The sequence below is a fragment of the Elephas maximus genome, chromosome 19 (genome assembly GCF_024166365.1).
Source record: "Elephas maximus indicus isolate mEleMax1 chromosome 19, mEleMax1 primary haplotype, whole genome shotgun sequence".
NCBI lineage: Eukaryota > Metazoa > Chordata > Mammalia > Proboscidea > Elephantidae > Elephas > Elephas maximus.
In genome coordinates this window covers 56,782,921-56,797,608 of record NC_064837.1, presented here as the reverse complement: position 1 = coordinate 56,797,608, position 14,688 = coordinate 56,782,921, and the positions used below count along the sequence as shown (strand labels likewise).

Below are 14,688 nucleotides of genomic sequence, written 5' to 3'. Positions count from 1 at the left end.
CAATACCCAAAATGTCCAATTTATCAACAAAAAACTACAAGGCATGCAAAGAAACAAAAGTATGGCCCATACACAGGGGGTGGGGGGAGAACCATCAACAGAAACTATACTTGAGGAAGCCCAGACATTGGACTTACTAGACAAATGACTTTAAATCAGCTATTTTAAATATGTTCAAAGAACTAAAGAAACCATGTCTATAAAATTAAACTATAGGAATGATGTCTCAACAGAGTGAAAATTATCAGTAAAGGGACAGAAATTACAATATGGCACCAAATAGAAATTCTGAAGTTGGAAAGGACAATGACTGAAATGAAAATTCACTAGAGGCTTTCCACAGTAGATTTAAGCAGGCAGAAGTAAAAATCAGCAAACCTGGAGGTAAGTTAATTAAGATTAGCCAGTCTGAGGAACGCACAAAAAAAAAAAAAAAAAAAAAAGAAGAAGAAAAAGGAATAGAGCCTCAGAGTTCTTTACAGCACCATCAAGCATACAAACATACACAGAAGGAGAGGAAAAGAAAAATGTCCAGAAGCAGTATTTGAAGACATAATAGTCAAAAACTTCTCAAATGTGATGAAAAACATTAATCAATCTACACATCTAAGACGCAAAACAAATTCCAAATAGGATAAATTCAAAGAGATCCACACCAAGGCAAATAATAATCATTTAACTATTAAAAGCCAAACAAAAAGGATCTCAAAAGCACTGTCAAGAAAGAAGAAACTCTTTGCATAAAAAGGACCATCAGTAATGTTAACAGCTGGTTTCTTAAAGAAACCATGGGGGCCAAAAGGCAGTGGGATGATATATTCAAAACACTAAAAGAAAAAACTGTCAACTAAGCATCAAGACGAGGCTGAAAATTGCACTGAGCAACAGGTAGAAGGAGAGACAATTAAAAAAATAGTGAAAACAGAAAATTACAGATCACCCGTGTCCTGATAGCTGAACCTGCACAACATGGACATACTGAGACAAGCAAGTAGAATTCCCAGCTGAAACCCACCCCAGCTGGTGAAGCTAAGCAGGAGTGACTTTGCACGTACATCCAGAATCAGCCAGGAGTGCTTCCAGCCCTGTGAAAGTTAAGTGCATGCATCCAACCCACCACATATCCCCCGGCCCACTCCCTGCCAGAGCTCCATAGGCCCAAGGTACACTCTCACTCCATCACCCATTCTCTCTCCCTGCTTGTGACACTAGTCCAGCAGCATTCAACACCACCATGCCCTCTAAGCCAGGAACTCACAGCTCCAATCCAGAGGAGGTGGGCCCTTTGCCCTTTGCTCAGCCACTGGAGCTGCAGTTTCACAGATTTGCAGTGCCCTTCACCCCCTTCGATCACCTGTGGCAGAGCCTCACTGGCTGAGCCAGCACAGCACAGACATATTGGGACAAGATGGGCAGCATTCCCAACTGATGTGCGCTTAACCTGCAGCAGCTAAGCAGGAGCTGCAGACTTGTGGTATTTGACGCTGTCCCACCCCCTAAGCTGGTAGCTCTCGGCCCAGTCCAAGGCACTTGGTCCTTTGCCTAGCCACTGGTGCAAGGTGCCCACAGACTTGCAGCACTCTCTCTCCCCTCTGGTTACCTGCGCCAGTGCCTTGCTGGCTGAGCCTGCACAATGCAGCCATATTGAGCAAAGCAAGTACCATTCCCAGCCAAAACTCACTCCATCTAATGCAGACAAGCAGAAGAGACTCTGCACTCAAAGCCACAGTCAGACAGGAGTGGTTCATGCCCTGCAAAAGTTAACTGTACCCACCCCACTCACTGCACACAAACCAGCCCCCCATTCCAGAGGTCCACAGGCCTGAAAACTCCCAATCTACTCGCCCATACCCTCTCCCTGCTCCTCACAGCTGCAGAGCTGTGGCATTCACCCTCACCCTGCCCCTTAAGATGGAAGCTAAACTACCCATATGCGGGGGTGTGGTGAGGGCTGATAGTACCACCTGCTCTATCCAGCTGTCCACGCTGGGGGCCTGAGGACCAGTGGCACTACCCAGTTCCTCCAGCAAACAGCACCAGGCAACTGAGGAACTGCTGCACAACCTCCCTCACAATGTGCTCTAGTGGATGGGGTATGCAGTCAAACCAATCACCAATAGGCAGACAGTATTCCCCTATCTTGCCCCACCCCCCCCGCATCACCACCCCCTGCAACTGGTTTGTGGCTATCCTGAACACCCCCATGCAGCCCTGCTGGCCTAGATTAACAGTGAGAGTCTCCACACCACATACCCAGTGACAGACAACCTGGGCACCTTCATCCTGACCAACTGGCAAGCAACAGAGCACACACACAACATCCAACTCAATGACCAGGAGGAATACCCCCTACACCCACGGCCAAGTGAACAGCAGGTCAGATACATCATCTCACCAAAAACGCCACCTACATCCTCAGCAGCCCTGCAAGAACAGCGAACATGGACCCATGCTCACACTTCAAGTCAATGCTCCACCCACCTGGTGACAGGAGGTGACAGCTTCAACACAACCAGATTACTGACCAGAGTAGCACACACACCTGGCCTACTCAGATATATCAAAACAAAACAAGAATTCAGGACTTGTGTGACTGGAGTTCCAGAACGGGGGGTAAGGGGTAGGGCTAGGGGAGGACAATGGAAAATACAGAGAGAACTGCTGAAGATTTGCTGGCAAAAAAATTCCCTAATATCATGAAAAGACGAGAAGATATCCATCTAAGAAGCTCAATGAACCCCACACAGAATAGACCCCAAAAGAAAGTATCAAGATACATCATAATCAAATTTGCCAAAACCAAAGACAAAGAAAGAATCCTGAGAGCAGCTAGGGAAAAACAAAAAGTCACATACAAAAGAGAACCAATAAGACTAAGCGCTGATTACTCAGCAGAAACCTCACAGGCAAGAAAGCAATGGGACGACATATACAAAAGGCTTGAAGGAAAAAAACTGCCAGCCAAGAATTATATATCCAGCAAAATTCTCTCTTAATATGATGGTGAAATTAGGACATTTCCAGATAAACAAAAATTAAGGGAATTTGTTTTCACCAGACCAAAAATTACAAGAAATATTAAAGGGAATCATTCGGTTAGAGAACCAACAACAATCCAAGATTAGGATGCCAATCCAGATACAGAATTCTCAAAAATAAAACAAACCTAAAAGACTGAAAATAGGGAACCAGAGACATCAATATATAAATGACGACAATCTCCAAAAAAAGAGATAATAAGCGGTGTAGTTATAGAACTTCCATAGAAGAGGAAGTCAAGGCAATATCAAGAAATTCAAGACTGGTTTAAACTTAGGAAAATAAAGGTAAAATTCAAGGTAACTGCAAAGGAAGCTAACAAAAAACAAAAAAGAAGAAAAAAATAAAGACTCACTTCAACACAAAATCAACAATAACAAAAGAAATGAAAAGAAAATCCATAAACAAAAAGAATTCAGCACAGAAAATTAAGCAGAACAAAGAAATGGTCAACACTATTAAAAAACGATGACAAAATCACAGCAGTAAACTCATACCTATTGATATTTACACTGAATGCAAATGGTTTAAATGCATCAATAGAGAGACAGAGAGTGGCAGAATGGTTAAAAAACATGATCCATCTATATGCTGTCTGTAAGAGACACAACTTAGACACAAGGACATAAATTAAAACTTAAGGGATGGAAAAAATATATACCAAGCAAAAAATAACCAAAAAAGAGCAGGAGTGGCAACATTAATCTCTGATAAATAGACGTTAAATCAAAATCCACCATAAAGGACAAGGATAGTATATAATGATTACAGGGTCAACAACAGGAGAACATAACCATAATAAATAACATACATACCCAATGACAGGGCTCCAAAATACATAAAACAAACTCTAACAGCATTGAAGAGAGAAACAGACAGTTCCACAATAATAATAGGAGACTTCAACATACCACTTTTGGTGAAGGACACAATATCTAGAAAGAAACTCAATAAAGGTACAGAAGATCTAAATGCCACAATCAACCAACTTGACCTCATACACATATAAAGAACACTCTGCCCAACAGCAGCAAAGTGTACATTCTTTTCTAATGCATGTGGAACATTCTCCAGAATAGACCACATTTTAGGCCACAAGGCAACCCTCAACAAAACCCAAAACATCGAAATAATACAAAGCATCTTCTCTGATCACAACGCCATAAAAGTAGAAATCAATAACAGGAATAGCAAGGAGAAAAATCAAATGCATGGAAATTGAACAATACCTTGTTTTGAAAAACTGGGTAATAGAAGAAATCAAGGATGAAATAAAAAAAATCATAGACACAAATGAGAATGAAAACACATCTTACTAAAGCCTCTGTGACACAGCAAAAGCAGTGCTTAGAGGTCAATTTAAAGCAATAAATACACACATAAAAGAAAAAGAAAGGCCCCAAATCAAAACACTAACCCTACAACTCGAACAAATAGAAAAAGAGCAGCAAAAGGCGGCTAAAGTCACAGAAGAAAGGAAATAATACAGATTAGAGCAGAAATAAATGAAATAGAGAACAGAAAAACAATAGAAAGAATCATTAAGACCAGAAGTTGGTTCTTTGAAAGGATCAACAAAATCGACAAGCCATTGGCCAAATTAGCAAAAGAAAAACAGGAGAGGAAGCAAATAACCTGAATAAGAAATGAGATGGGTGACATCACAACAGAATCAACGAAAATAAAAAGGATCTTAACAGAATACTATGAAAAATTTTATTGCAACAAATTGGAAAACCTAGAGGAAATGGACAAATTTCTAGAAACACACTACCTATGTAAACTAACACAAACTGATGTACAAAAATTAAACAGATCCATAATAAGAGAAGAGATTGAAGAGGTAATAAAAAGTCTGCCAACAAACAAAAGCCCTGACCTGGATGGCTTCACTGAAGAATTCTACCAAACTTTCAGAAGAGCTCACACCAGTACTACTCAAACTATTTCAGAACATAGAAAAGGAAGGAATGCCTATGAATTCATTCTATGAAGCTCTGGTATCAAAGCCAGGCAAAGACATCACCAAAAAAGAAAACTACAAATCAATATCCCTCATGAACACAGACAAAAAAACTCTCAACAAAACTCTAGCCAATAGAATTCAACAGCATACTAAAAAAAGTACATCATGATCCAGTGGAATTCATACCTGGTATGCAAGGATGGTTCAACATTAGAAAATCAATCGATGTAACCTACCACATAAATAAAACAAAAGAATCATATGATCATCTCAATGATGCAGAAAAGGGATGTGACAAAGTCCAAGATCCATTCCTGATCAACACTCTCAGCAAAATAGAAACAGAAGGGAAATGATGACATAATAAAAGGTATTTATACAAAACCAACAGCCAACATCATTCCCAACAGAGACTGAAAGCATTCCCCTTGAAAATGGGAACCACACAAGGATGCTCTTTAAAAGAAAAAAATTATATACAAAGCAAAAAATAAAAATAAAAGAATCTTAATTATTTTTGGTTTGTAACTCCTCTTTTTGTGTCTTATATGATTTAAAAGACAACTGTATGAAAACAGTAATTATAAATCTATGTTGATAGTCATACAATGTATAAACATATAATTCGTGACACTAACAGCATAAAGGTGGGCTGGAACCATATAGGAGCAAAATTTTTGCATACTGTTGAAATTAAGCTGGTATTCATCTGAACTAGACTGTTATAAATTAAAGCAGTAATTGTAACCCTCAGGGCAATCACTAACAAAATAACTAAAAAATATGTATTAAAATAAATGGCAAGGAAGTTAAAATAGTACAACAGAAAAGGAAATAGAAGATTTGAACAACACTATGAACTTACAGGGTCGCTATGAGTCAAAATAGACTTGACGGCAATGGGTTTGGTTGTATAAACTTATTAGACATAACAGATATCTATAGAACACTCTTCTCAAGGGCCCTGGAACATTCTCCACAACAGATTATATGTTAAGCCACAAAACAAATCTCAGTAAATTTAAAAAGACTGAAATCATACAAGGCATGTTCTATGACAACAATGGAATGAAATTAGAAATTGTAACAGAAGTAATTTTGAAAAACTCACCCTATATATGCCTGCTTTTCTTGAATTTTGCCAAATACGTACCCTAAATAATGTACTAAGGGTTCTAGCCAGGACAATCAGGTAAGAAAAAGAAGTAAAAGGCATCCAGATGGAAAGGAAAAGGTAAAATTACATGTATTTGCAGATGACATACTCTTCTAAACACGCATTCCTAGGGAATAAAACAACTATTAGAGCGAAGAAGGAGTTCAGCAAGGTTGCTGAAACACAATCAATATACAATCAATTTTATTTCTATACATGAGCAATAAGTGATCAGAAAAGGAAATTAAGAAAACAATTCCACTTTTAATAACATTAAAAAGAATAAAATATTTAAGACATAATATTGTTAAGATGGCAATATTTTCCAAATTGATAGAGATTTTAAGCAATCGCTATAAAAATTCCAGCTTGCATTTTTTTTTGCACAAACTGACTGACTGATTCTAAAATTCATATGGAAATTCAAGGGACCCAGAATAGGCAAAACAATCTTGAAAAAGAAGGACTAAGTAGGAGGACTCACACTTCCAATTCTGAATCTTACTACAACAAAGCTACAGTAATAGAACTGCCCCACAGGGCTTCCAAGGAGCAGCTGGTGAATTCAAACTACAGACCTTTTTGGTTAGCAGCAAAGCTGTTAACCACTGCGCCACCAGGGCTCCAAGACAGTACAGTACTGGCATAAGGACAGACATACAGACCAACGGAATAGAAACAAGAATATGGAAATAAACCTATACATCTATGGCCAATTGATTTTCAACAAAAATGCCAAGGCCATTCAATGGGAAAAGAATAGTCTGCTCAACAAATGGTACTAAAACAACTGAATTTCCACATGCAAAAGAATGAAGCTGGACTCATACCTCATACCATATACAAAAATTAATTCAAAATGATCAACGATGCTTATATAAGACCTAAAACCATAACGCTCTTAGAAGAAAACATAGGGGTAAATCATGACCTCATATTTGGCAATCCTTTCTTAAATATAACACAAAAACCACAAGTAAAAAAAAGAAAAATATATAAGTTGGATTTCATCAAAATTTTAAAATTTATGCAGGAAAGGACACTATCAAGAAAGTGAAAAAATGACACACACAACAGGCAAAAAAAAAATCTGAAAATCATGTACCTGGTAGGGGCCTAGTATCCAAAATAGGAATTCTTAAGACTCAGAAACAAAAACACATCTCAACTTAAAAATGGGCAGAAGAGTTGAACAGACATTTCTCCAGAGAAGATATACAAACGGCCAATAAGCACGAAATGATGCTAGATATCACTAGTTATAAGGGAAATGCAAAGCAAAATCACAACGCGATTCCACTTCACACTGACTAGGATGGCTATTTTTTTTTAAATGCCAAGTATGTAGAGAAACCGGAAGCTCCATATTTTGGGGGTGGGAATGTAAAATGGTACAGGCACTATGGAACACAGCTTGGCAGGTCCTCAAAAAGTGAAACATAGAGTTACCATATGATCCAGGAATTCAGCTCCTAAGTATATACTCATGAGAACTGAAAATACATGTTTACATAAAAGCTTGTGCACGAATGTTCATAGCAGTATTATTCATAATAGCCAAAAAGTGGAATATAATTCAGTCATAAAAAGGAATGTTACAATATAGATGAACATTAAAAACAACACGCTAAGTGAAAGAAACCAACCACAAAAGGCCCCAAAGTGTATGATTTCATTTACATAAAACGTTATGTAAAATGTCTGCAAAGTGACAGAAAATAGATTAGTTGTTGCTAAGGACTTGGGGTAGAGGATACTGGGGAAATGACTTAATGCACACAGGGTTTCTGTTTAGAGTGATGAAAAGTAGTGATGGTTGCACAACATTGTGAATATACTAAAATACATTGAATTCTACACTTCAAAATGGTTAAAACGATTAATTAATTTTATCTCAAATAGCTAGCCACCTAGCTAGAGATAGATACATACATACATAAAACATTTATTATTAGGCATCGTCCAGTCAATTCCAACAAAGTGATCCTACGTACAACAGAACTAAACATTGCCTGGTCCTATCACCAATCACTGGTATGTTTGAGCCCATTGTTGCAGCCACTGTGTTAATCCATCTCTTTGAATGTCTTCCTCTTTCTCACTGACCCTCTACTTTACCAAGCATGATGTCCTTCTCCAGGGACTGGTCTCTCCCAGTAACATGTCCAAAGTATGTGAGATGAAGTCTCACCATACGTGTCTCTAATAAGCATTCTGGCTGTATGTTCTTCTGGCAGTCCATGGTATATTCAATATTCTTCGCCAACACCATGATTCAAAGGCATCCATTCTTCTTCAGTCTTCTTTATCATTGTCCAGCGTTCACATGCTTATGAGGCAACTGAAAATATCATGACTTGGGTTCTCAAAGTGACATCCTTGCTTTTTAACACTTTAAAGAGGTCTTTTGCAGCAGATTTGCCCAGTGCTGCTTCCATGGACACTGATTGTGGATCCAAGTAAAATGAAAGCTTTGGCAACTTCAATATTTTCTTTCTTTATTTTGATGTTCCTTATTGGTCCAGTTTTGAGGATTTTTGTTTTCTTTCTGTTGAGGTGCAATCCATACTGAAGGCTGTGGTCTTTGATCTTTATCAGTAAGTACTTTGAGTCCTCTTCACCTTCAGCAAGCAAGGTTGTGTCATCTGCGTATCAGAGGTTGTTAATGACTCTTCCTCCAATCCTGATGCTGAGTTTTCGTCATATAATCCAGCTTCTCAGATTATTTCCTCAGCATACAGGATACAGCCCTGACACACACCTGTCCTGATTTTAAATCATTAAGATTTTTAAAATTCTACATTGAACACCTGCACATTCTGACATTTGGGAATCAGAATATCATTGTGTATCCATTGCCTCAAATCTATCAGAGCCCCAGAACACATGATAGGAGAAAGGGTGTAGCACTTGGAACTGGCCACTCACTGAGGAAAGTCAACATCTTTGAGAAGCTAAAATTAATATGTAATAAGCAAATGTAACATAAAGTAAAAAGATTAATCACTCAAAATCATTTCCCTTGATTAGAAATGACAGCACTGCTTGAATGAATAGCCTTGTTAAGTCAGTCAGATATTAAACGTTCCAAAACAGCAATAAAAGGCTCTAAGAGGCTGCATGTTTCCACGATAGTGACCATACTACAAAGTCTGAAGTTTCCACAATAAGAGAGTGGAAATTAAAATGATTTCCAGGAAAGAACTATCTTTAAAGACTTAAAATCAATAAGCTCTGTCCACTAGGATTATCAAATCAATACATATCGATTTTCCCCCCACAATCAACCAATCCCAAAATAAAAAAAGGAAAATAAGAAGAAAGACATTTACCTCTTCTAAGCTAGGGAGCGAAGAAGAAGATACTGTTCGAGATGATAATGGGTGAAATGGCTCTTGACCAATAGCATGTTGATGATTCTGTATTTGCACAAAAGGGTTCTGTGGTGGCCTGTGAGCCAATGGAGGTAGGCCATAGGGAAAGCCCGGCCCCATTAGATGATTCTGTTGTAAGTTAGCAAAAGTCCATGCTCCATCAGGCGCCAGATACTTCAAGGGGGGAGGCGCAATGTGTTCCGATGGCAAAGAGAAAGGCGAGTTGAACATCTGGGGCGGTAGGCGCTGCGGAAACGCTGCTGCGTTGCTGGCTACTTCAACATCTCTGCTGTTGTCATTAAAGTTACAAAAGTGGCTACTGTGGTCTGAATTGGACGGGGGAGATGGGACTGCTGGAGGGCTCCTAGTCTGAACTTGTCTATATTGCAAAAGTCTTGACTGAGGTGGTGGCATTTCAGCTAGTTCTCGTGTTTCACTTTGATCACGATTAGACAGTTCTCTGATTAAGTCTTGAAACCTACATAAAGACGATGAAATATGATGAGAAAACAAAAGAATGACTCCATCATATTAAAGAGAGCTTTGATGGCTACACAGGTGATTTCTGTAAGCAAAATCATCATACTTAACTAACATGAGTTAATCTCAAACGTTGAGTATTACACTCAAGAGATGCTAAACTGCAGACACTAAAGAAGCCCAAGTACCTGATTTTTAAAAAAAAATTATGATTTCTTTCTTTAGCCTTGGCATTAAGAACAACAACTGCCCTTGTCTTTACATGCCTTTGATAACTGGAAGTTATAAAGGGTCACAATAATGGTGCACCTTATTCAAACGAGATTAGGAAACACTCATAGCATTCACATGACACTGACCATTCAGTGTCACGACCAAATACTCGTAAGTACCCGTGGTTATAATAAGGTAGAATTCTAAGCTACTTGGGTGAAAAAAATTTTTTAATGATAAGTTTCTAATTCTTAACTACTATTTACTTGTGTCCTTATTCATTCTTTCGAAGTACTAATTCTTTCAGTGAAAGTACTACTTTACTACTAAATAGGAAAAAAACACACACAGTACTTTCCATACTACTAAAGCGATGACATGATTCTTTTGCAGAAGAGACCAAAAAGCAAGGGACCAAGTTAATTTGCATTCCGTAGATGGTCCATGCCTAGATTTGTATAAGAGTTGCTTTCAAATGAATTCTCTCTATTTTAGAGTCAGTCAAAGGAGCTTTGTAGCATATGCCTAAAAGGCCAGCATCCAGTTTCTTTGGGACAATATTCCAATTTGATGCTAAAGTAACTACATTCGACCAACTGTAGGGGTTCATGTTTCAGAAGCTATTTTGTGACTGCTTAAATACCTTGAGTACGTTGTTTCTGCTTCCTCTTCGGCACTGTTGGTGAGCTTCCAGTCGGCTCTCACTGGCGGCGGATGTAATCCAATGGGCGGCTGAGGGAGATGTTGGAGGTGAGGATGGTGATGGTGTGGGTATGGAATACTGCCTTGACTGAGATAAGCATTATGCTCGTTCCACTGCTGTAACCTCGCTTGCTGCTGCCTTAATGTTTCCAGAGCTACACTCCCATGCATACGATCTACAAAAACATATGTGAAAAATTTAAAATTTTAGGCATTTCAGGTTAGTTTGTATGGCCAGAATTTTCTCTGTAAAAACAAAGAAATGGCTACAATTTGGTTTTGGGAGAACGTAAATGTTTTCTAAATTTGTCAGAAACTAGAGTTAAGGTAATGATGATGAGTTTTCCTTACCCAGATAATGATGTAACCTGTCATCAGTTGGATACTTAATAGTATATATACCATTTGGAACTAGATTCTCATTATTGAACTAAATGGCTGATTTTTGTTGGCATTACTTTAATAAATGAGCCAATCCTGACCAAAATTAATATTGCACAGCACGTATTATCTGCATTGAACCACCTCTGAAATTTTTAGACTTAGCAGTGACTTTTGTGGAGAATGAAGGGAAAACTCACCTAACGCCTCCGCTATTGGCAATCCTGAGGAGTTCTCTTCAATGAAATTATTCAGATGTGAAGGAAGGATGGGGCTGGGCTGTGCAACGGTTCTCAAAGGACTGTGGGCTTCTTGCAGCATGGGTGGGGGCTGCTGTTCAGGAATCACAGCCTCCACAGGAGGAGACTGTGGTCGATGAGAAACTGCATTATTAAAAAAAGCATTGTTGGGTCCTGCCTGGTATGCAGGAGAGAGTTGAGGAGGTGGCTGCTGAGTCTGCTGATTCAATGGACTCTGCTGCTGGACTACCTGATTTGGTTGGGGTGGCATTTGATTGGGCTGCTCAGGCAAATTATTCTGCTGCTGATTTAACAAACTGTGCTGCTGCGGAATTGGAAATGGCGGTCTTGGTAGCTGGGGAAGGGAATGAAAATGGCGATTAGGGATTGCATACTGTGCGTGGGGAGCAGGAAGAGGAAGATTTATATGTCTGGGGTTGAGATTATCTTTGCGATGAAATTTGGTACTGGGATAAACACCGCCAGGACGTGATTCAGGACTTCTGTTAAGTGGATTTGATTCCAAATCAACCTAGAAAAACAAAAGAAGTCTTTTTTAACCACAGAAGATCCAAGTCCAGTGGTGCTCTACCTTTTTTCCACCCATCACACTTCTAAAGAATAGATACATTCTTATCAGTAACAGCAGGAGCACCAGGGGCCCAATCACCTACTGGCAATTAAATAAGAGGATAAATATTTTTTAAATTAAGAAAGATGAAACACACTTGGTCTCAACCCACCTGGAACAAAGGAAAATGAAGAATACCAAAGATACAAGGTAATTATGAGCCCAAGAGACAGAAAGGGCCACATAAACCAGAGACCACATCAGCCTGAGACCAGAAGAACTAGATGGTGCCCAGCTACAACTGATGACTGCCCTGACAGGGAACACAACAGACAGACCCTGAGGGAGCAGAAGAGCCGTGGGATGCAGACCTCAAATTCTTGTAAAAAGACCAGACTTAATGGTCTGACTGAGACTAGAAGGACCCCAGAGGTCATGGTCCCCAGGTCTTCTGTTAGCCCAAGATAGGAACCATTCTCAAAGCCAAGTCTTCAGACAGGGATTGGACTGGACTATGGGATAGGAAGTGATACTGGTGAGAAGTAAGCTTCTTGGATAAAGTAGACACATGATAGAGACTATGTGGGCAGCTCCTGTCTGGATGGGAGATGAGAGGACAGAGGGCGTCAGAAGCTGGCTGAATGGACATGAAAATACAGAGTGGAAAAGGAGTATGCCGTTTCATTAGGGGGGAGAGCAACTAGGAGTATACAGCAAGGTTTATATAAATTTTTATATGAGAGATTGACTTTATTTGTAAACTTTCACTTAAAGCACAATCAAAATAAAAAAAAGATGAAAAAGAAAAAAAACATTAAGTTTGAATTGTAACAAAAGATACTGCCATTGTATTAGCATGTCATTTTAAATTCTTTAAAAACATTACTTTTAATTTCACACTCTCTTCCTTGGAAAGATAACCCTTTATTTCCTTCTGATATAAATCATTAAAATGTGTTCTTCCCTTCTGATTTTATTGGTTTTATACATTTAATGTATTTCTCCAAATACATCCATATTAATAAAAACGAGTCATAGATCACCTTTGTATAAACAGTTTGTCAATTTTTACCATTACAAACTGACATTTTCAAGAAATATTTATTGAGAAACTTATCGAGGTACACCAAGGACACTGTGCCTCGTGCTAGGGATTTGCACACCAATAATAAGACTGAGCCTATGGTGGCACAGTGGTTAAGAGTTACAGCTGCTAACCAAAAGGTTGGCAGTTGGAATCCACCAGGCACTCCTTGGAAACCCTATGGGGCAGTACTACTCTGTCCTATGGGGTCACTATGAGTCGGAATTGACTCGAGGACAATGGGTTTGGTTTTGGTTTTTTATACCCTAAAGAGCTCAGGGCAGAGGTTGGCAAACTACAGCCCCCAGGCCAAATCTGGCCCACTGAATTTTTTAAATTAAGTTTTACTGGAACACAGCCATACTCATTCATTTACACATTGTCTATGGCTGCTTTCACACTACGATGGCAGAGGTGAGTATTCCATCAGAGATCATACAGCCCATAAAGTCTGAAGATTTACTGTTGGACCCTTCACAGAAGAAGCCTGCTAACTTGGCTTAGAGTTCAGAAAACTCGGGAGTTAGAGGTACTGTAAGAAAATGTGCTATGAGATTGTAGGGCCTGAGACAATTAAAGAAGGATTCAAAGAGGCTATGGCATTTGAGTTGAATCTTGCAGAAAAAGCTGGAATTTGCCAGGGAGGGAAGGAATTCTAGACAAAGGTAACAGCTTATACAAGATTGAGAGTGGAGAAAAAGCATGGTAGATTTGAGGAGCATAAGAAATTTTGCATACACAGAACTATAACTTCGCTTGTTTATATTCAGTTGCCCGTACTTGACATTAGATGAAACTAAGGGCTCAATTACACAAGAATCTGAATGATTCAAATTTGAGTATAAACACTTTTTTAAAATCTTGTAAGCAGCAGTAAAGTACCAAAGGTTTTTATGCCAGAGTGTGTCGTCATCCTTTTAAAACACAGCTTGATCATAAGTGGTGGCAATGTGAAAAATGAAATACAAGGTGGAAAGAGGCAAGATTTCTTTTCCAGCTCCATTAAAACACTCTACGAACTGCTTTGGCATATCGAGCTCCTTACAAGGTTCAATGTTGAAATAGTCGCTGAGGACTCCAAAGAACCTGCCTCACCAGTGGCTCTCAAGTTAAGCATGGTGCTGACTGTTCCCAAGGAAACAGAAGAAGCAGCCTGTCTCCACACTGAAGATGGGGTACACTAATTTCTACCTAGCAACCAAGCTACTGCAACGAATGGTTGGAATGTGCCAATTGTGCCCCAAGTGCATTCTCATATCTAATCCACTGGCCCAAAAAGACTGCCATTAAATTGGGACTGGTCAATCAAGTCCTTGAGATCACCATGGTACATATAAATTGTTTAAAAAGTGAGAAGGATGATAACTCTCTCCCAGTCGTCTCAAGTGGCTTCAATGTCTACTCTTCAAATGTCTCACAACCTGACTGAGATTCTTTATAAATTAAACATTTCCCCCTTAAATTCCCATCTTTTAAATGATTG

General features: G+C 39.1%; 1 protein-coding gene across 7 annotated transcripts in view; it reads right to left on the bottom strand.

Annotated features, from left to right (window-relative positions):
- Positions 1–14,688, bottom strand: part of HELZ (helicase with zinc finger) — a 191,567-nt gene that overhangs the window by 34,582 nt on the left and 142,297 nt on the right. For all 7 annotated transcript variants that reach the window (XM_049861270.1, XM_049861267.1, XM_049861271.1 and 4 more), the window contains 3 exons: positions 11,512–12,082; positions 10,872–11,106; positions 9,494–10,013 (listed from right to left, as the gene is read on the bottom strand). In XM_049861270.1, the coding sequence (XP_049717227.1) occupies positions 9,494–10,013; positions 10,872–11,106; positions 11,512–12,082 (1,326 nt within the window). The remainder of the gene's footprint in view (positions 1–9,493; positions 10,014–10,871; positions 11,107–11,511; positions 12,083–14,688) is intronic.